This window comes from Crocodylus siamensis, chromosome 1, assembly GCF_052110815.1.
Source record: "Crocodylus siamensis isolate JL-2025a chromosome 1, ASM5211081v1, whole genome shotgun sequence".
NCBI lineage: Eukaryota > Metazoa > Chordata > Crocodylia > Crocodylidae > Crocodylus > Crocodylus siamensis.
In genome coordinates, this window is record NC_143395.1 from 420976708 (window position 1) to 420997605 (window position 20898).

General features: G+C 55.2%; 2 protein-coding genes and 1 non-coding gene across 3 annotated transcripts in view; all 3 read right to left on the reverse strand.

Annotated features, from left to right (window-relative positions):
• LOC149875565 (uncharacterized) overlaps positions 1-2898 on the reverse strand; it is a 5145-nt gene extending 2247 nt beyond the window's left edge. The window contains exons 1-3 of the mRNA XM_090055990.1: positions 2093-2898; positions 307-616; positions 71-240 (exon numbers count right to left, since the gene is read on the reverse strand). Of these exons, the coding sequence (XP_089912116.1) occupies positions 71-240; positions 307-616; positions 2093-2898 (1286 nt within the window). The remainder of the gene's footprint in view (positions 1-70; positions 241-306; positions 617-2092) is intronic.
• Positions 2899-7354: 4456 nt separating this feature from the next.
• Positions 7355-12999, reverse strand: LOC149875566 (E3 ubiquitin-protein ligase TRIM11-like). Its single transcript, XM_090056117.1, has 5 exons — positions 12906-12999; positions 11323-11553; positions 10521-10543; positions 10263-10411; positions 7355-7692 (listed from the first exon to the last, which is right to left on the reverse strand). Exons 1-5 carry the CDS (start codon positions 12942-12944, stop codon positions 7355-7357), a joined length of 780 nt encoding a protein of 259 aa, XP_089912243.1. The 5' UTR covers positions 12945-12999.
• Positions 13000-20436: 7437 nt separating this feature from the next.
• On the reverse strand, positions 20437-20630 carry LOC149875567 (U2 spliceosomal RNA). Its single transcript, XR_016440061.1, has one exon. It is a non-coding gene; the product is annotated as a U2 spliceosomal RNA (small nuclear RNA).
• Positions 20631-20898: the final 268 nt, after the last annotated feature.

The following is a 20898-nucleotide window of genomic DNA, read 5'->3' on the forward strand; positions in this document are numbered from 1 at the left end:
TGGAGGTCTTGGTGGAGGGATTTTCCCTTCCCACTCCTCCCTCACCAAATCGAGAGGACCTCGAACTCACCTCCCAAACATCAGTTCGACTGGTGAGAACCCGGTGGACTCCTGGGGCACCTCCCGGTAGGCAAAGAGCAAATGCGGCAGTTTCTCCTCCCAGTCATTGGGGTTCGAGTCCACATAGGCCTTTAGCATCCCTTCCAAGGTCCCATTGAACCTCTCTACTATCCCGTTTGTCTGAGGGTGGGAGGCTGTGGTCTTGAGCTGTTTCACCCCGCAGCACTCCCACAGGCACTTCATCACCTCCGCCAGGAAGTTTCCACCCCGATCGGTCAGGATCTCGGTGGGAAAACCCAGCTGACAAAAGATTTTGGTTAGGGCATCTGCAACCACCGGTGCCTCGGTGGAGGTCAGGGCAACTGCCTCTGGGAACCGAGTGGCAAAGTCCACTAGAGTCAGGATGTATTTCTTCCCTCTCTGGGTCTTATGCATCAGAGGGCCCACAATGTCTATCCCCACTCGTTGGAATGGCTGATCAATGATCGGGAGGGGCTGTAAGGGAGCCCTTCTCTTGTCCCCACTTTCGCCCTTCCGCTGGCATATCTCACAAGATCTGCAATAGTCCATCACATTCTGGGCAATTCGGGGCCAATAAAAGTTTGCCTGCAGCCGCTGGCATGTCCATTCCCTGCCCATGTGACTGGCACACGGTAAATTGTGAGCCATGGAGAGCAATCGTTGTCTGTATTTGGGAGGTACTATGATCTGGTGATGGGGTTCCCAGGTCTGGGTGCGGCTCTTTGGCACCCACAACAGGTAGAGAAGTCCCTTATCCAAGACCACCTGTTCCCTCTTCTCTGGGGTAAACTCGCTCTCCTGCTCCTGAGCCATCTGCCGGAGGTCCTCCAAGCTGGGTCCCCCAGCACCTCCTGCTTGAACGCCTCTCGCCCGGCTAAGCTGTCCGCAGAGAGTTCGGGGGCTCCTGCAGAGAGTGCACCTTCACCCTCAGGGACTTGGCTGAACTCCTCCCTGAGAGGCTCTCCTTCCTCTGCCACTGACGGAACAGACACTTCCCTGGGACTGTCACTCAGCCCACCCTTGGGGTTGCGAGTTCCCTCAGGAACTGCTGTGCGATCACCCTCCGCTGGGGACTCTCCCAGTGCAGCCAATGGCGTGGGTGTCTCTTGGGGAGTTTCTAACCCTCCCCGTCTAGCATTTTTGCTCTGCAGACGTGTCACTGCGTTAATGCAGTAGGGCTCTAGCTCTAGGGCCTGGTCCATCTCTCTGTGCAGAAGTTCTCGATTAAGGATATCCCGTCCCACCAGGATGGGAGCTGGCACCCCTTCCATCACCCCCATTTCTACATGCATCACGCAGCCTCCCCACTCGATGGGTGACCGGGTTACCAGTATCTCAAATGGCGGAGACCCCACCCCTTGAATGGTCAGGGTCCTCCCTGGGATTATATCTGCAGGTGAAACTGGGTTGGCATCGATTAATGTCACGCTGGACCCCGTGTCCAGTTCCCCAATAAGGGTTCTCCCATTGACCGTTACCTTGGTCCGGTGGGGGGCCATCACCTCCTCTGGGTTTGTGATCCTGTAGCAACAGGCACGACCCTCGGGGGGCTCGGGTCTCCCCCCTCACTGCGTACAGCTGTTGCATGTCTGACGGGCTTGGGTTTGGTGCTTAACTTTGGGCAGTTGGGCTTGAAGTGGCCCAGCTCTCCGCAGTTATAGCACCCCCTCTTCTCCGAATTGGGAAGTTTGGTCGAATCAGGGGCCTCCTTATGCTCGGTCTGGGATGGCCCCTTTTCCCCTTTTGGACCTGGCCCTCCCCTCCCCCCTCCCTGGACCCCTTTATGTTCCTTCCCCGAGTAGGCGGGGTTCTTGTCTGACCCTTCCCTGTTAAGCAACAGCTGATCCGCAATTTCTGCAGCCTCATGGCCGGTTTTGGGGCCCCTGTCCTTGACTAGGGTTTTAATCTCCCTTGGACATCGGTAGTAAAATTGGTCCAGTGCCATAAGATGAAGCAGCTTCTCTGTAGTGTCAGCCTTGGCTCCGTCCACCCATTTAAAGAGTGCACCCACAACAGGGCCATAAAATTAGTCGTTGACTTCTCGGGCTGTGGGACGAGATTCCGGAATTTTTTCCGAAAGTAGTCCGGTCCTAACTTGAACCTCGAAGCCACAGCGCACTTAAAAGTATCATAGTTTTCAGCTGCGTCTGTGGGCAGGCTGTTCAGGACCACCACCAAGTCGCCATCTACCAGAGCGGCGATGTGCAGCATGTACTCCTCCTCAGGCATCTTCAACTGTCGGGCTTGCTTTTCAAAGATGCTGAGGAATACATTGGGGTCATCTCCGGGTCGGTAGTGAGCGAAGGCTGAGGAGTTCGGTTTGGGGCGTTCCCCAGGTGCTCGTGGAGGGCCCACACCTTCCCTGTTGGGCTGCTGACTAGGTGCCTCTTGTGGTGCTGTCTTTTCTGCCAGCTCCATCTTTTTCAGCTCAAGCTGGGCCTCCATCTCCCTCTTTTTCAGCTCCATCTTGATCTCCATCTTTGCCTTCTCCAGCTGTGCCTTCTCATGCTGGGCCTCCAGCTCCATTTTTTTCAAATCCAGCTCCATCTTTTTCAGCTCCAGCTCATACTTGAGCTTGCCCTGTTGCACCTCCATAGGGGTTGATCTCCCTGAGGACTGCGAACTTGGCATGCGGTGTTGTGATTCTGGGCAGGACTCAGGAGTTGGCGAGTGTGAAGGTTGCTCTATGTCTGAGTCGTTCTCACACAGGAGTTTAATCAGTTCCTCCTTCTTTAGCCCTTTCTTCACATGAAGGCCTCTCTCTTTCACCAGCTCTTTCAGTTCAGGCACGGTCTTTTGGACATACTTGTCCACCATCCTGGCTATCTACACTATCCAGTCGACCCGATGCCAAATTAGAAATTGTTTGCTCAAGGGATTTCAGTGACTCTATTACTCTTCCCCAATTATGCCTGTAAATCAGCAGGGTATTCGGATCCCACCCCTATCAGCACGTGTAGCGGGTGCAGGGATCCCACCTAGGTAAAACAGCTGGGTATTCATATCCCACCTGTGCCACCACGTGTGGCAGGCAAGTAGGGGGCGCTCCTGCGTGGAGCCACCCACCTCCCTGCGCCCACCCACCTTCCAGGCTCCAAGTGCCTCCCTAGGGGCACCTTATGCTTGGCTGACCCCTCTCCCAGAGCACACTGGCTAGTCTGGGGGTAACGTCACCGCCACCACCCCGAGAAGGGACTGTCCGGCCCTCTGTCCTCGGGGAAACACAGGCCTAATAGTCCGACGGGTACACAACCCGGTACAGGCACTTGGGGCACTTCCCCAAGTGGGGGGGGGGGGGGGCAAAAAGTAAAGTCTCCCTTAGTCCGCAGACTTAAGGGGGCTTAGGCATAATTTAGACCCACCCCTCAATAAGTCTCCCACACCAGTCACAAAGGAGGGCTTTATTGTTAACGGGGTAGGGGAAACTAGGGTACAGGGTTGAGCAACATTTTAGAAATCCTAGAGAGCAAACAGTGGGGCTGAGGTAGCCTTTTCATCACGCATCTGTGTTACTGCCAGCTAGATATCTAATCCGATTGAGTAGCTTACTCACAAGCATCTTCCAGAGTTCTCCAGTTTCCCCTCTGGAGTCGTGGGGTGAGAGAGAGCGAAATGTCTAATCAGAGCTCAAGTAGCTTACTCACAAGCATCTTCCAAAGGCAAGTGCAATTCCCCTCTGAAAGCAGGCATTTTCCAGCTCGTGAGTTTGGGGGAGAGAGCCAATTTTAGATGGTCACCCTCCTCTGTGTCCCCCGCATGGCTGCTGCTTCACCTTTTGGCGGAAGAGAGAAAAAGAGCCTCCTCCCCCTCGCAACCTATATAGCCCCTGTGACCTCATTCACCTGGGACAGTGGAGGTCAGCCCCAGTTGGCTGTCAGCCAACCAATTTGTAATACATCACGTGTTACCAGGCAGATTCCAGCTCCCAAGGTAGAAACCCCCCACCCAGGTACCTGATGTCAGTCACTTAGGCAGAAGGAGCATGTTTCCCCCCCCACTCAGGACTGCAGCCAGCTCAGGTTACCTAAAGACAGGATAAGGGTGTGGTCTCCTCTGCTGAGCCCGATCTAATCAAATGGTCACAGCACAGAGATTTGATCAGTGTCACAGGGCAGAGATTTGTGGGGAGAAACCAAGGTAGCTTTCTGCCACAGCATGTGGCAACAATGGGCTTCGGGAGAGGGAGAGCTGTTGTCTCCCAATGCCTGTTCCAACGCTTGCTGCGTTACGTGAGCTCGGTTGCTGCACAGAGGTCCCTTAGGAAAAGGGTGTCCCAATCCCGATGCACACGCCTTAGTCTTGGCACCACAAACTCACTTCTCATCTCCCCCAAGTATGCTGGTGTCCGTATTGCCTGTGATTACAAATGCAACGTGTGCATGGGCAGTTCATACAAACCGCTCATTTGTCTTTCTTGCAATCCCTTGCCCTTGATCAACAGCTGGGCGTGTCTTTCTCTAAATGTCTATAGGATCTGAGACAAAAACCAAACCCCTCCTGAAGTGATAAGAAACCTGGATGAGGGATTTGGAAAAGAAATATAGAAAGGCTCCTCCGTGATTCATTCTGTATTTCAGAACCAAGGTAAAACCTTCCTGTCTGGGGACACAACGCTCGGCTGCCGTGTTGCACTGCGGGTTGTTGCACATTCCCCGTTGTAGTCGTGTTGCTCTCATCTCTCCCTTTTCTCTTCTCTTCTCCCGTGTGCTGAGTTGCTCTGTTCTTGTACGGGAGCTCCCTGAGCCTCTGGTGGGACGGGGACATATCGATCACATGCACAAATACGCATATAGAGCCTCCAAATTGTTGCGTAGAGCTGGGAGCATGCTGAACTAGGACCTCTCCCCAGGACAGACCCTTGGCTGACTTCAGTTCAGTGCAGGGAAGCAATGACAACGTCTCTCAGCTGAGGCTCTGCCCCTTCAGGATGGAGGATCCTCTTTCATTTCCTGATGCAGTCTGGAGGGAAAATGCTTTTTCTTTTCAGATTGGGCAGGTGCCCAGGGCTTCTTTGGGAAGGTTGACACTGCAGTATAAGGTAAGCCATGGAAGGAATTGCTCCTTGTTGCATAAAAACACAACTGACTGAGCACATGTCTGAGGGCAAGTCTCTCGTTGCACGCTTGGTGCTGGTTAACACACAACAGATGAGGAAGTTTCCCAGCGTTCACTGCTGCCTCCTTTCTGAATCTGGCAAATATGTCATAAAAGCAGCAGTATAAAATAGAAAGTGCTTTGCTGTCTAGACATGTGCAGAGTTGTTGCTACAAGTGATGGAGCATTTTGGTGAATCTCTCTATACAGTATAGCACCGATAATCTGTGGGGTAGGGGAGGTTGGGGCAGCCACTGTGCTGCCCCTGCAGTGTTTCCTCATGTCCCGGGGGCCTCTGGGAGCTGCAGCCTCAGGGATCCTGCAGAAGGGAGCGTGGCCATAAGCTGGAGTATAGTTCCGGCCAGCCAGGCTCCAGTTTTTGGGGCATGCACTCTTGCCACGTGCACTACCCAACTTTTCTTGGAGATCCCAGGGTCAACCCCCTCCTCCCCACAAAGCTGCAAATCAGCAGTGTCGGAAGCATCTGCATGTGTGGGGTGTGCAGCGCCACAGACTAGTCACCCCTAAAGGCTTGTCTTTGAGACAGTCTATCATATTTTGCTCCCGGCCTTCTTCCAGTCTTCAGGAACTTCTCCCAAGAGGCACGAGTTCTCCAACACCCTCGCCATTGGTCCTGCTGTGATGCCAGCCAGCTCTTTTAGCACTCTTGGCTTCAGTCCCTCCAGGCCCACTAACTTGTGCATGTCCAGCCTCTCCAGCTGTTCCCTCACAAGATCTGCTCCAATTCTATCTTTGTGTCTGGCCCAGCACAGTGGAGATGCTGGCCTGTAAAGGGGCTTCGATACCAGTTCGATCTGGAGCAGTGCTTCCCACCCAGGTGCTGTCAGCTCCTTCGCCCTGGCAGCTGTGCAAACGCCGATACACTGTTCACAAAACCAACCCAAACCTTTGAAATAAGAACCCAGCATCAAAACCATGTTTGGCCCATCGTAGCCTTTCTCAGTTCTTTGCACCAAAAGAACTGCTCTTTATTTTTAGTAGCGAAACAAGTGACAACATAGAGCATTTTCTGAGGGTGGCTTGAGTCAAATGAGTCTAAAAACAGTGGAGAACGAGTGATGTGGCCTGAGAGAGGCAGCTAGCTGTGTTAGCGTGAAGTCGGACAGACGGCAGGATAGAGATGCCCCTTGTAGACTCAGGAGGGCTCAACCCCTGGCCGATGGGCCAGATCCTGTCTGCAGGCCAAGTCACCCATCACCACAGGTCCAGTGATTTGGTGCTGGGTGAAAGTTTGGAGGTGTTGGGAGCCCCCGGCAGTAGCAGAGGGAAGTAGGAGACTGGGGCACACGCTCTGGGCACAGACCCCAGGGGCAGGAGGGGAAAAAATCGTAGTGGCTGCACTGCCAGGGGCACCGCTGGGGATGCTGTTCTCCCCTCCCTGCTGCCCCCCACCCCCGGCACCCTGTACCCCGGGCACTCAGGCACGGTGTGACGTGTGCTGGGCCTGGGCCTCTTGTGCCGTCCCATCCACGTGAGGCCCGTGGTGCGTGGCCCTGGACTCGCACACCCGAAAGCTTGAGCACCGCCAGACTCGCTGAATCCCAGATACACCAGCTTCCGGAGCAAGCGCTCAGCTCACCAGAGGGTACGAAATGATGTGCAGAGAGCAGGTGTGCAATGCAGAGGTGTTTATTTTAAATATAAAAGGGAATGGGGGTGGGGAGGGGAAAGGTGGACAGCGCTGAGAGAGGGGAACACAGTAACCAAGTGAAACCCCTGAGGGATGCAGAGATGTGGAAGTGATGGATGAGAGTTTGGAGCCAGTCCCTCCCTGTGCGGTGCTGTGCACGGGGGCTTGGGAGACGACCCCTGGGCCAGGGCAGCAGCAGGGTCCAGGCGGGAGCAGCTCCTGTGATGGAGACCCAAGCCCCCCACCCCGGGGGCACCGAGGGGCCGGCAGTCGGGCGCGGGGGGGACAGTCTGTGCTGCGGGTTGTGGCCGGGACAGGGATTGCCTCAGGGCTGGGCTGGGGCCGGGCACAGGGTCAGGGGAGCTGCGTTGGTGCCCCCAGCATTGAAACCAGGATTGAGGTAAGGGCGCAGGGTCCCGGAGAAGGAGTCAGTGAAAGTGAAGAGATGGGACCTGTCGGTCACATTGTAAAAGGAGACCTCGCCCCCCTCATAGTCCAGGAAAACCCCCACCCGCCTGGGCCGCAGGCTCACGGGGAGGGGGCTCGGGGGGAGGTGCAGGCCTCGTATCCCCCATCCCGGAGCCACACGGCCCAGTATCCATGGCCAGGTGTGTATGTGACCCTCCCCTTCCTGCGCACAGACTCCCTGCACACGCCCAGAGCCCAGCACATCTTGTCTCCCACCTCCACCTCCCAGTAGCGCCTCCCGCCCACGAACCCCTCCGCGCCCAGGACACAGGCATAAGTGTCAAATCTCTCGGGGGTGTCGGGCACATCCTGTCGGGTGTCTCCGTGTCTCACACATTTCCAATCCTCAGACAGGACGAGTTCAGGATGAGCCGTGCCTGGGTCCAGAGTCACGTCCGCTGGGGAGAGAGTCGCGGGTCAGGGCGGGGGCAGGCGGGTCCCGAGATCACGGGGAATTCGCCGCGTCCCAGATGCAGTTTCCAGACACACGGGAGTGACCTAGGTTCAGAAATCCCAATGGCTCCCAACAGGACCTGGGCTCCGGGGCGACTTGGGGCCTGTGGAAATGCAGCCCTGGGAACAGCCGGAGACTCCTGCAGCTTGTGCAGGGGGCGCTGGGGCGGACGAGCAGCCTGGGACGGGGTCTGCTCAGAGCACCGGTGTGAACAGACCTGCCCCTCTGCTCTGTCCCCAGACCTGCTGTGACATTTGCCCACTGGAGGACATTGGCCCCTGCGCCCACCCAACACCCCCGCTGAAAACAGAGACAGCTCCACCCCACTTCTCCTCCCAGAGGGATTTGTCCCCTGTTGTGAGCTGCACAACTCGCCTCCAGCCATGCCCAGGGCCCCCGGCATATACAGTGCTGGCAGGGACTGGCTCACAGCCCCAGGGACCATGTGTGCTCTCCACACCCGCGCCCCACAGCCCCTGCTAACTCTCAACGACCAGCCGGGATCAGGGCAGGCCTGGGGGATCCCTGCAGGTTGAGAGATCTCGCACCCTGGTCTGGGTGCAGACTGGCCCAGTGTGGGCCCTCCCCATGGTCAGTCTGGTCCAGGCTCCTCTGACCCACAAGGGATGGTGACAGGCTGGGCTTGTGCATGCAAGGCACCCCTCGGGTGCAATGGGTGCTAGCTAGTAGAGAAAATGTTAGGAGAAACATAGGGAAAAACTTTTTTTTTCCGCGTGGGTAGCTACAGTCTGGAGCACACTCCCAGCAGAGGCAGTACAGTGGCCATCCCTGGAGGTGTTCAAGAGGAGGCTGGACCAGCACATCCTGGAGCTCAGTTGAGCCCCATTGCCTCCTCCCCGTGGCAGGGGATTGGACTTCGTGATCTTACTGGTCCCTTCCAGTTCTTCTTCCTATGACTGTGATTGTGTGCGTGTGAGGAGTGGGACATGCTGGGTTTCATTGCAGAGCCTCTCCCATTCATGAAGGGCAGCCCAGCTGAGCTCAGCTGCACCTGGGGCAAGTCCCAGGTCACCTCGAAGCAGCACCTCCTCCATGGGTCTGGACAGCTCCAGCCTGACCTCCCCTCCCCAGTGTCCCCCAGGGGCGGGAGGTCTGTGCACACCTCGTCCTACCTCACCGTGAACCCAGAGCTTGGCCCAGAGCCCCCAGGAGTGCTTCCACTGTCCCCTCTCCCCACTCTCAGGAAGCAATGCTCCAGGGGCAGGTCCAGGCAGGGCTGGGGGGTCCCCGTGGGGCTGCAGCTCTTACACACCACTCAGGATGCAGACGGCCCAGGACAGGCCCCGCCACACTCAGCCTGACTCCAGGCTCATCTGAGCCACATGGGGAAGGTGACAGCTCCGGACAAGGTGAGTGAGACTCCCCAGATTTCCCTGCCAAGCCCGCACTGCTCAGGAAAGCCTCAGGCCCTCTCCACACCACAGACTGAGCTGGGTCATCAAAGCTTCTTGAAGGACAGATGCATTGACCCTCCCCGGTGAAACCAGCTGCTGGGCTGCCGCTCTGTGTGGGCAGGACTGTGCTGGCTGCTGCTTTGCACCATCACGAGCAGGAAACAGCTGCAGAGACCAGGCTGGGACCTGCCAGTTGGGCCCGTGCTGGGGGCTGCGGGCACCTGTCTGCACTCCCAGGACAAGCCCGTGCCTGGCTAAGGCTGATGTCTGGGTCACCTCCCCATTGCCTCAGGAGAGGGACCGTTCTGCCCCGCTTTGCAGCCAGAGCTGACATGACAGACACGGGGACTGAAAGCCTGAAGGCCTGAGTAAGAGATGCCCGGGCCAGGAGAGAAGTTTCCCTACGATCTGCACTCAAAGGAAGTGGCAGGGCAGGGACTGAGCTGCATCCAGGGCAGGGAGTGGGTGGAGGGACAGAAAGCCCCAAATTGCCGGGAGTAGCAAGCAGCAGGTAGGGATGGGCCGGCCACGGGGCTGGAAGAGGAAGCCCAGAGCATCATGCTGTAGGGGCCAAACATCGCTGGAAAGGAGCTGGGAATGGGGAGCAGGGAACAGCCTCTTGCTGCCTCATCTGCCTGCACTCGGGGCCTGTACACAGCCCTGGGAACGGGCAGGATGGCCCCAAGGGGATCCCGGGGGTGGTGCTCAGCTCCCTTGGGTACTGCAGGCTGCACCACACTGCAGGGCCCAGGGACAGAAGGCTGTTGGACACTGTGGGACCTTCCCCATTGCATGCAGAGACCCAGATTTCACTTCAGCTCTTCCCTTGAGTTGAGATGAACCCAGATATTTAACCAGGACACGGTGTGGCAGCCCCTGGGACTGGGGCACACGGAAGAGGATAATCTCAGCGCACCGGCACTTGGCTGTCCAGCACTCATCACAGCATTACCTCCTCCCTCCCGCAGCAGAAAGAGGGATCCACCTGTCTGACCATTTCCATTTCCTGTGTCGCCTGTCCCCACTGGAGTGACCCAGCCATGCCCTGCATGGAAATTACAACAGCACTTTTCCCCTGCTGATCCAGAGACCCTCAGACATGGGCTGAGGAGACTGCTGCAGGACCCTGCCATGTGCTGCGGTGTACCTCTGAATTTCCTTAGCTTTTCCATCATGCCTGGGATGCTGCACGGGGTCTTCACTTCTGTAGAAACAGCTTTTGCTTCCTGAAGCTCCACATCCTTGCTCCTAAGAGGAACGTATCCCCCATCATCGCTCAGCCCAGGTCTTCCACGTGGATATTCCTGCCACAGCCCAAGCAGGAATCTCCTGGGAGGGGAAGGGGAAGATACCGCACCTGTCCAAAGTCCTTTTCACATCCTAGAAAGGGAAACATGAGGGTAATAGTGATTATTTCCTTGCTGGGTGAAACCATCTGCACCAAAGTTCAGTGAGTTTATGACTTGTCTGTTTGATGGACATCCATTTTTTCACTGTCTGAAAATCCTTAAGCCTGCCTCTGCCTGGTGCACTTGGATGTAGTCAAGGGGCGATGAACCATTTCTTTGCTGTCACCTCTGTCTCAGCATTACACTGCTCTGAACATTTGCATGGCTACCTCCAGATGTGCTTTCCTGTCCATTTTGACTGCTGACAGAAATGATTAAAAAAAACCCCAAAACCCTGTGCTTTATTGGAAGAGGCAGCATGTTAGTTTGACCTCACCCCTTAGCACCTGTATAGATCGTGCACTTCAACAAGGCTTTTTGATGCTTTGATATAAAGCAGATTCAATCAGCTATTAGACATGTGCTCCCAAAAAGCCCCACTGAAGCCCCCAGTCTACACAGACATTGGGAAGCCAGGTCCAACTAATGTGATGCTGCATCTGGGGATGCGCTGGGTTCAGTGCGGGGACACACTGGACTTACAGTACAGCCCTTTTTATGCTCACGTCTGTAAGGAGCCTTCATGACTAATAACCTGGCACTTCTCCCAAATCAGAATTTCCTCCCAGGACAAACTGGTTGGTCTCCAGACTGATGGAGAGTCTCACCTGAGTCTTGGCCCAGTCTCCACCAGGTCTGGGGGCCAGGCCGAGGGCTGCTTTGTGCCAGACGGCAGCAGCATTGGGGGCCGCATCAGCAGCGCACGCTCACCTTCAGCAGCTCAGCAGGGGTCTGCCGGCTCTTCTCCTCTATCTCCGAGATCAGCCTGCGCAGGGAAGCGCTTTGCCGGGAGAGTTGGGCTACATTGGCCTCCAGGCTCCGCAGCGTCTCCCTCTCCTCCTCCTCCAGGCTCTGCAGGAGCCGCTGCTCCTCCTCGCTCACAAAGCGACGCAGCTGCTTGCACTCAGACCTGATGCTCTCTCTCTGTCGCTTTACCTTGTTCTTCCAGGACAAGCAGCAAAAACAAGTGTGAGCTGCCATCTCCACTTTCAGCGTTGCATTGGCACAAGGAAGGCATTAAGTCAGTGTGTGCAGCCCTTTGTCAGTAGCTACCACATATATGATACACACATTTCATATAGTGGTGCACTCTCTAGAGAAAGGATCACACAATACTTTCATCCCATAGCAAAAGGGCTGCTATTGAAAGCAGAGATTTAGGATCTGGGGCCTCTGTAAAGGCTCTGGGGTTTGCAGCAAAACCCAGTGGGCCACGGGTCATCTCTGGCCGATCTGTCAATGTCAGTGCTTTTGTGCCAGGCCTGGGGCTGTCCCTGGGTCGAGACAAGCAGGAGGTGCGTCATGCAAAGCACTTGGAGCCTGTGTTGGCCAAGGGAGATGGGTGGGAAGGACCCCAAGGGAGCCCCCTTCACCAACAGGAGCTCTCTACATAGGAGACAGGCTCCTGTGCCAGGGGCTTTTCCCTTCCAGGGTGGGGAAAGTGGAAGATCCTAAAATGACAGCCCAAGAACAAGGAAAAGCACAGAAGAGACACGTGAGGAAGGGGCTGCAGGGCGGAAGAAGGAGCCTGCACCAGTCCCACAAAACATGAACTCTGCCCCGGTGAGAGATGCCCCGCCACAAGGGCTGCCTTGAAGCCCCTGTGCATGGGCCCAGGGCAGGGGAACACGCACTGCCTCCCCTTGGCCCTGGGGTGGGGAACAGCAAACTCCAGAGCCCCTTTCCCTTCATGCGGGGGCACTGGGGGTGAAAGAGCTCAGAGATCCCCCACCCCGCAAGGCAGGGTAATGCCGAGTGACCAGCCTGCCCTGCCCCTGGGCACCGCAGGAAGGGCTCTGCATCACTCCTCCTCTGCCTCAGCGATGCCCATCCTGATACGAGGCTTTTAGACTTCAGAAAGCTGCTAGAGGACTCTCACAGAAACCGAAACACTGATGTGATGGAAATCCTGCTGCGGTGCCACAGCTCTGGGACAGCTGGGACAGGCAGAGACATGGGCTTCGGGGTGTGCAGAGAGTGCAGCAGCTCTGGGAGCAAACATGGCTCTAGCTTGCAAAGTGTGGCCCATTTTATGGGAGGTAAAGTATGTCATCCAGGCCAGCAGCAGTGACTCAGTACCACCCCTGGGAGAGTGGCAAGGAAGGGGTTAAGCTGCCAGCACCTCAGCCCAGTCTGGTCCCAGCTCTCCCCCAGACCGCAGCATCCCCCCGATGTCGAGGAAGAGCTCCCTCCATGACACACAGCCCCTCGGGGCAAATCTTGCAGCTCCCCCACCCCTCACTGCCAGCTCTGCCACGGGAACGAGCTCTCGAGGAGCACAGACTGGCACCTGCCTCCCACGCCGTGGTGGTGTCCTTCTCCGTGGCCTCCATCGCCAGCGCTCTCTCCAGCCCCTTCCTCAGAGGGTCCAGGGCCCGCTGGAGCTTCACCTGGCAGGAGAAGCATCAGATCCTTATTCCAGGCCCTGACACATTGTTTCATAGTTTCATAGTTTGTAGGGTCGGAAGGGACCTGAGCAGATCATCTAGTCTGACCGCCTGCCATGGCAGGAAAGAGTACTGGGGTCAAATGACCCCAGCAAGATGTTCATCTAACCTCCTCTTAAACACCCCTAGGGTAGGAGCCAGCACCACTTCTCTTGGAAGCTGGTTCCAGACCCTAGCCGCCGTGGCCGTGAAGTCGCATCTCCTGATATCTAACCTAAACCTACCCTCTGCCAGCCTGTGACCGTTATTCCTGGTCACTCCTGGCAGTGCTCGGGGGAACAGGGACTCCCCCAGTGCCTGCTGGTCCCCCCTGACTGGTTTATAACAGACCACAAGATCCCCACTCAGCCGTCTCTTTTAGAGGCTGAACAGGTTGAGGTCCTGTAGCCTCTCCTCATAGGGCCTGCCCTGCTGTCCCCTGATCATACGAGTGGCCTCCTCTGGACCCTCTCTATGCCATCGACATCTCTCTTGAAGTGCGGTGCCCAGAACTGGACGCAGTCCTCCCGCTGCGGCCTGACCAGTGCCGCATGGAGGGGGAGGATCACCTCCCTGGATCTGCTCGAGATGCATCTGTGGATGCAGGACAAGGTACGGTTGGTCTTCCTGACCGCTTCCCCACACTGCCCGCCCATGTTCATCTTGGAGTCAATGATCACCCCCAGATCCCTTTCCGCCTCCATGCTGACAAGAGGGGAGTTCCCCAACCTGTAGGGATGGTGCCGGTTGTTCCTCCCGAGGTGCAGCACCTTGCACTTGTCTGTGTTGAAGCCCATCCTATTCTCATCCACCCACCCTTGTAACCTGTCTAGGTCTGATTGCAGCCTGTTGCATCCTTCCAATGTTCCCACATCCCCCCACATCTTAGTGTCATCAGCAAATTTGAACAGGTGCTTTTTACTCCCTCGTCCAAATCACTGATGAAGATGTTGAGCAGTGCGGGCCCGAGGACCGAGCCCTGGGGGACCCCACTGCCCACAACCCTCCAGGTTGAGAAGTACCCATTCACTACCACCCTCTGGGTGCGGCCCTCCAGCCAGTTGGCGACCCATTTGACTGTGTGGGTGTCTACACCACAGCCCCCCAGTTTCTTAATGAGAACGGGGTGAGAGACAGTGTCGAAGCCCTTCCGGAAGTCCAGGAAGACGATGTCCACTGCTACCCCTGCATCTAATGATCTGGTGATCTGATCATAAAAGGCCACCAGGTAGGTCTGACAGGACCTGCCACTGATGAACCCATGCTGGTTGCCCCTAAGCATGCAGTCCCCTGCTGGCCCCCCTGGATGTGTGCCAGCATAATTTTCTCGAACAGCTTGCCTAGGATCTAGGTAAGACTAACCGGCCTATAGTTTCCCGGGTCCTCCTTCCTGCCTTTTTTCAAGATGGGGACCACGTTGGCCCTCTTCTAGTCCTCCGGTACCTCACCAGAGCACCACGAGTGCCCGTAGAGCCGTGCCAGGGGACTTGCAATGACCTCGGCCAGTTCCTTTAGAACTCTAGGGTGGAGATCATCTGGGCTAGCTGACTTGAATACGTCCAACCCCTCCAGAAGCTCCCTAACTAAATCCTCGCTAACCCGTGGCCCAGGTGTGCCTCCCCCGGGGCCCGAGCAGGGCCCAGCAGGGAGGTGGCTGTTCTGGTCCTTACTTAGGAAGACGGAGGCAAAGAAATTGTTAAACATGTTAGCTTTGCCGTCTGGTGTGACGACCAAGTTACCCATGGCGTCCTGCAAGGGCCGCACATTACCTGGGACCTTGTTTTTATCCCCTACGTATTTAAAAAAGACTTCTTATTGTCCTTAATCTGGGAAGCCAGTCCCAGTTCCATCTCTGCCTTGGCCTTCCTAACTGCTCCCCTACATCCCCGTGCACCTGCAGAATAGCCCTCCCTGTTGATGACCCCTTCTTTCCATTGGGTGTAAGCCTCCTTTTTAGCAAGGAGACATTCCCGGATTCTTTTGGTGAGCCACGGAGGCTTGTGTGCTCTCCTGCTCCCTTTGATCCTTGTTGGGATTACCTTCCTTTGGGCTTGGAGGATCGTCTCCTTCAGGAGCGACCACTCTCCTTGGACACCTAGCTCCCCCCTGCCCTGGGACCTCAGCGCTTCACCAACTATCCTCCTTAGCTCACTGAAGTCTGCCCTTCTAAAATATAGGGCCGCTGCCTGACTGCATGGCTTTGCCACCTTGTGCTGGATGGTGAATTCCAGCAGGTGATGATCGCTGTCGCCCAGGTGGTCGAGCACCCACAGCCCCCTCACCAGGTCATCACCCGTGGCCAGCACTGAGTCCAACAAGGCGTCTCCCCCGGTGGGGCTGTGCACCTCCTGGGTTAGATGGAGGTCCTGCACTGTGGCCAAGAACCTATGTGAGCGGTCAGACCTGGCTGCCTGCTCTTCCCAGCAGATGTCTGGGAAATTCAGGTCCACCATGACTACCACACCCTTAGCCTTCACTACCTTTGTGAGCTGATCCAAAGATTCCTGGTCAAGCTCTTCTCAGGACAAGGAGGGTTTGATACAGGATCAGTAAACATGCAGGGAAAGCAAGTGGCAGAACCAGCCATGTGGGGGGCTTCCTGGCCAGCCCCCTCCCCGCTCCTCTCGACCCCTCGTTGCAGGCACTGGCTCAGGGGCACTGGCACCGGGTACAAGCAGCAGCTGAAACTCTGCTGTGAGGGGAGAAGTCACCTCAGTGTTCCTCTACAGACATGCTTTATGAGCAGGCAAAAACCCTTATGTTTTTTAGCAGCAAAAAAATGGCTCAACAACTCCCTCCAGCACCAGCAAAGTCCAGCTGCTGCCCCTCAACAGAAGTGCATTTCCCAGAATGCCCTGTGTGGCAGCAAGCCACCTTGGTTTCTCCCCAAAATCTCTGTGCTGTTCCTAGCCCCTATAACAGAGCCGGCTCCCATCCCTGTGCCAGGCACGAAACATTGGCAAGGCAGGGTCCGAGGGCAGACCTACTCAGAAAGCCCAGTGGGGCTGCGTGGGCACCGGAGCACCCAGAAAAAGGGTCCATGTGCTGTCGGGGAAGAAGGAGCAAGTTCCCTGTTGCACACAGTCATATATGGAAGCAGCCAGGTCTTACTGGTCCCCAAGAGCTCCAGTGGGCTCAAAAACAAGGACCCGGCACACAACCTCCGGCAAGAAGAACGCATGGCTGGTTTTGGAAATGCTGTGCCCTGCACGTGGAGATGCAGAGCACAAAAGTTGAGAAAAAAAGCAGGACAATTAATGTAATTAGTATGAAGGATGAAGCCTTATATACTCAGGAATAACTAACTGATCCTTGGGGCACCAAGGGAGGCGGGTGAGCTCATTGATGATGAAGTGCTCAGCCATGGATTGGGCGGGACTGTGGAATTCATGGATATTAATTCATTTTGGGTGGAATCAAGGAAGGCTGGTGACTAATCATGAATTAACCGCCTGTGGATTAAGTGAAGCAGGGGGATTCGGTGACAACCACTTGATCTTCTCTTCTACAAATGGGGGAGTGTTGAATTCACTGACAAGCATTTGTGATGCTGTGCGCCAGGAGACACTGTGACTTCTGGCTTCGGGCAGCAGAGTGAGTGGCAATTGGAGACTGAGCGGTTCAGGATCCCAGGGGTAAGGCTACACATTTGGACACTTGGCCAGGAGTAGGAAGGAGCAGGATGTAGGGGTGGAAAGAGGCTTGTGAAGAGGACCGTCCTCATCCAGGTGGATCTTAGCTCTCCTCTTACCATCCTCTTATCATCTGACCTCTCTTCAATTTTCTTAACAACAAGGCATGGCAGGGAGATGTAAGGGAACTGGAGGTGGAGACCTGGACAAGAGAGGTGGTGGCTGCCGCGTGCTCCTACCAAAGGATGCTTTGTCACCCCATTACCCCCACAGTCCTTCACTTGCTTTGACCTGCAGCATCCCACACAACACCCCCTTCCCCCTCCCGCCCGCCCCCGGCAGGCTCTTCTTAGTGTGAAACGGAGCATTTGAGACACCTGGGACTGGTCAGTTAATTCAAGCAGTGAGTGCTGGCATCTAGTCTAATGAACTGTAATCCAGAGATTTTTTTCTGGGAAAGGGTGAGAAAAGCATTCCCAACTCTGGAGTAATGTGGATTTGGAGGCTCTGGCATCCATGCTCTATGATCAGCCAAAACCTTTCCAGAAGGACAATCCTGGGCCATGGAGAGTGATTCCTTAAAGCTCAGCACTCCTGCAGCCATTCAGTGTGAATCTGGGCCCATTGGCAACACCTCCCAACTCAGTGTCAACCACAGACTTTCTGAGCCCAGTTCCAGTCCAGCAACAAGGTCACAGACAGGATTGTTGAACAGGATCAGGCCCCTGCCCTGCACACCCCAGGGCCCTCCTGGCGCCTCCTGCTCCAGACACATCGCTCCCACCTACACAGACCGTGCTGCCGTCTCCCTCCGAGACAGCTCCTGAGCAGCTGCACAGCGCAGCAATGACCCCTGTACCCTCCAGTTTGGCTGGTTATATCCCATGAGACTCTATAAAAAACTTCATTTAATCTAGAAAATGACCATACTTTTTCACATACAACACAGCCTTTCCCATCAAAACCAGCTGCTGGAAATTGTACTGTGCATTACATGTGAGAAATGTGGTAAGAAGAGTTTCTGCTGAGCAGAAGTGAAAGTCAAATCTGCACTGGAGCAGAAGAGGGAGCAGTTTCTGCTCCCAGGCTGCTGCTCCTCTGTTACTTGCTACAGGAAAAGCTCTTTTATCTTTATTCTGCCTTTCTAAACCAAGTTGTGTCATATTCTGAGCTGCATTGTATGGAGAAAATACTATCAGCGCTCTGCGTTGCCCTGTTCAGTTTGTTCTGGGGGCTGAGCTGAGTTCAAAGGCCAGGGACTGCCTGTGGCGGGCCAGTAGGGGGCGCTCCTGCGTTGAGCTGCCCACCTCCCAGCGCCCGACCCCCTGCCCGACCCCCTGCCAGGCTCCGAGTGCCTCCCTAGGGGTGCCTTATGCTCGGCCGACCCCTCTCCCGGAGCACACTCGCTAGTCTGGGGGTAACGTGCCGCCACCACCCCGAGAAGGGACTGTCTCGGCCCTGTGTCCTCGGGAAAACACAGGCCTAATAGTCCGACGGGTACTCGACCCGGTATAGGCACTTGGGGCACTTTCCCAAGTCAGCGGGCAAAAAGCAGTCTCCCTTAGTCCAAATCCATGAGACCTAAGGCGTCTCTTAGGCATAATTTAGACCCACCCCTCAATAAGTCTCCCACACCGGTCAAAAAGGAGAACTTTATTGATTACAGGGGGTAGGGGAAACTAGGGTACAGGGTTGAGCAATAACTTAGAAATCCTAGAGAGCAAACAGTGTGGCTGTGGTAGCCTTTTGGTCACGCATCTGTGTTACTGCCAGCTAGATATCTAATGCGATTGAGTAGCTTCCTTACAAGCATCTTCCAGAGTTCTCCGGTTTCCCCTCTGGAGTCTGGGGGTGAGAGAGAGAGCTAGGTCCAGACGGTAAGGCTGCTTTGCTGCTGCTTCACCTCATGGCCGAAGAGAGCGAGCCTCCTTCCCCCCCAACCTATATAGCCCCCGTGACCTCATTCACCTGGGCCAGTGGAGGTCAGCCCCGGTTGGCTGTCAGCCAACCAATTTGAAATGCATCACCTGTTACCAGGCAGATTCCAGCTCCCCAGGTAGAAACCCCCCACCCAGGTCATTGATGCAAGTCACGTAGGCAGAGGGAGGAGGTTCCCCCGCCCTCAGGAATGCAGCCAGCTCAGGTTACCTAAAGAGACAGGCCAGGGTGGGGTCCCCTCCGTGCTGGCCCACCCTAATCAAATGGTTGCTGCTCAGAGATTTTAGTCACAGTGTCACAGGGCAGAGATTTTGGGGAGAAACAAGGTGGCTTTCTGCCACACTGCCCACCCTGGGCCAGAGATCCCAGGGGCTGGGACACATGGCAAGACAGGGCCAAGGGGCCCAGAGACTTGACACAAAGATTGCTGAGGCCAAGAAGATTGGATGGCTCAGCACGGGACATGCCCTGAGGGCAGCTGTGACACCCTGTAGTAATACCTTAGACCAGCCCTATTAGCTGACTTTGCTAGGCTTGCTAAGGTAGGCTTAGCTTTTCTTTCCCTCCTGTAGGAAGGAAGCACCCCAGAATCCCACAGTGGGTTAAGAAACCCCAAGGTCTGCAGGGTCTGTGTACCCTGGGTGGCGCAGAGCCCTACCAAAGACCCGAGTCCGGGTGGTAGCAGCAGTTACCCCAGGCTTGTGACTGGGCTCCAGGAAGGGGCTTGACTGGACTTAGGTGCCGCAGGGGAGACACTCAGAGCATGGTTTTTGGCCAGGAGCAGTGAGGTGGGAGGCTCAGCACAGGAGCAACTCAGACTGGCCCACCGCCGTTAACTAATTTTATCTCTTGGGCCAAATCAGTTCTCAATTCTGTCAGCGAAGCAGAGCTCAATCACTCCAGTCTGTGCTGCATGACCACTGGCAAGTACCCTCCCTTGCAGACACTTCAGCTTGGGACTTCAGATACTGCCAGGTACATGGCAGGCATCCTCTGTGCAAGCTACAAGCCCAGAGGCCTCGGAGCCCAGATGCCCACTAATTTCACTCCACCAAAAGGCTGAAGGAACAAGCTAAAGGGAAGCCCAAGAGCTGAACCCTAAGAACATAAGTTTTGTAGCCAAGGTCCTGCATTGGGAGGCATTTGCAGACTCTCTCAGGGGTCAGCTTGCCTGCAGCACAAGCAGTAGACCTTCAACTCAACTGCTATAAGTCATTCAAGACCGAGGAGAGGGCGATTGCCCTTCCTGGTAAGTACAACCACCCGAGCCGAAACCAGTCATGGTATCTCTCCTGCCAGTGAGTTTTGTTCTGTTTGTTTGTTTAAAGCCATTTTTCACGTTCCACGCCAAATCAGCCAAATCAAGTCCAAATCCATGAGTCAGTCCAGAATTGTACGTGGCCCTACAATGGGCACACGTCGTCCACCCCCACCAGGGGCCTCAGGTGTTTCCAAAGTCTTCTGACAGGCAGCCTATGTGCAGGCGCAAGCCCGGAGGCTTGGGCTTTGGATGCCCCCAAGTTTCGCCTGCCCTCGGCCATATGGGTGCAGACGCAAGTTAGGGAGGAGCCCCCATTTCCATAAAGTGGGCTTTGAGCCCCAACACCCCGACAGGTACTAAGCCACGGCAGGAAAACAGACATCCCCAGGGACACTTAAGGAAAAGTGCATGCTTGGACCCAAACACACGGTGTTTCCCCTGCCAGGTAAGTTTTTTTTTTTTTTTTTTTTTTGGCTGGTCCGAAGGTAGTGGGTTATCTCAATTGATTGTTCACAGTCAGTTACAGATTGATCCCCTGCCAGGTAAGTGGTTTTTTTTTTTTTTCTGTTTTTTTTGCACCGGTCCTGGAAGCACTGCAATACCAGGTCAATGCATGGAGTGGATGGAGCACGCTCCGGTTCCACCACCCAATACCAAAAAGAATCTGTTCAATATAGACCTCCTATGGAGAACATATCAGAGACAATTACCCTGGGAAAACCACCTTCCAGATCATGGTGTCTCCCCTGCCAGGTAAGTGTTTTTTTTTTGTTTTGTTTTTTTTTTTATTTAAAATCATTTTATTAGAAAAAGCTGTCACTATGAAACACATTAATAAAAAAAACTTCAAGTAAACAAAACGCACCTGAGGTTTCACAAAGTTAATACAAAATCACTTTTACAAAATTTCCTAACATTCACAGAAGAAATAAAATCACTTGTGAATTCCTGAAAACCCATTTAGAAATCATTTAACTTGTTTCTTATATAATTGCAAGTTCCTTCACCCACTCTTGGAGCCCCTTATCCA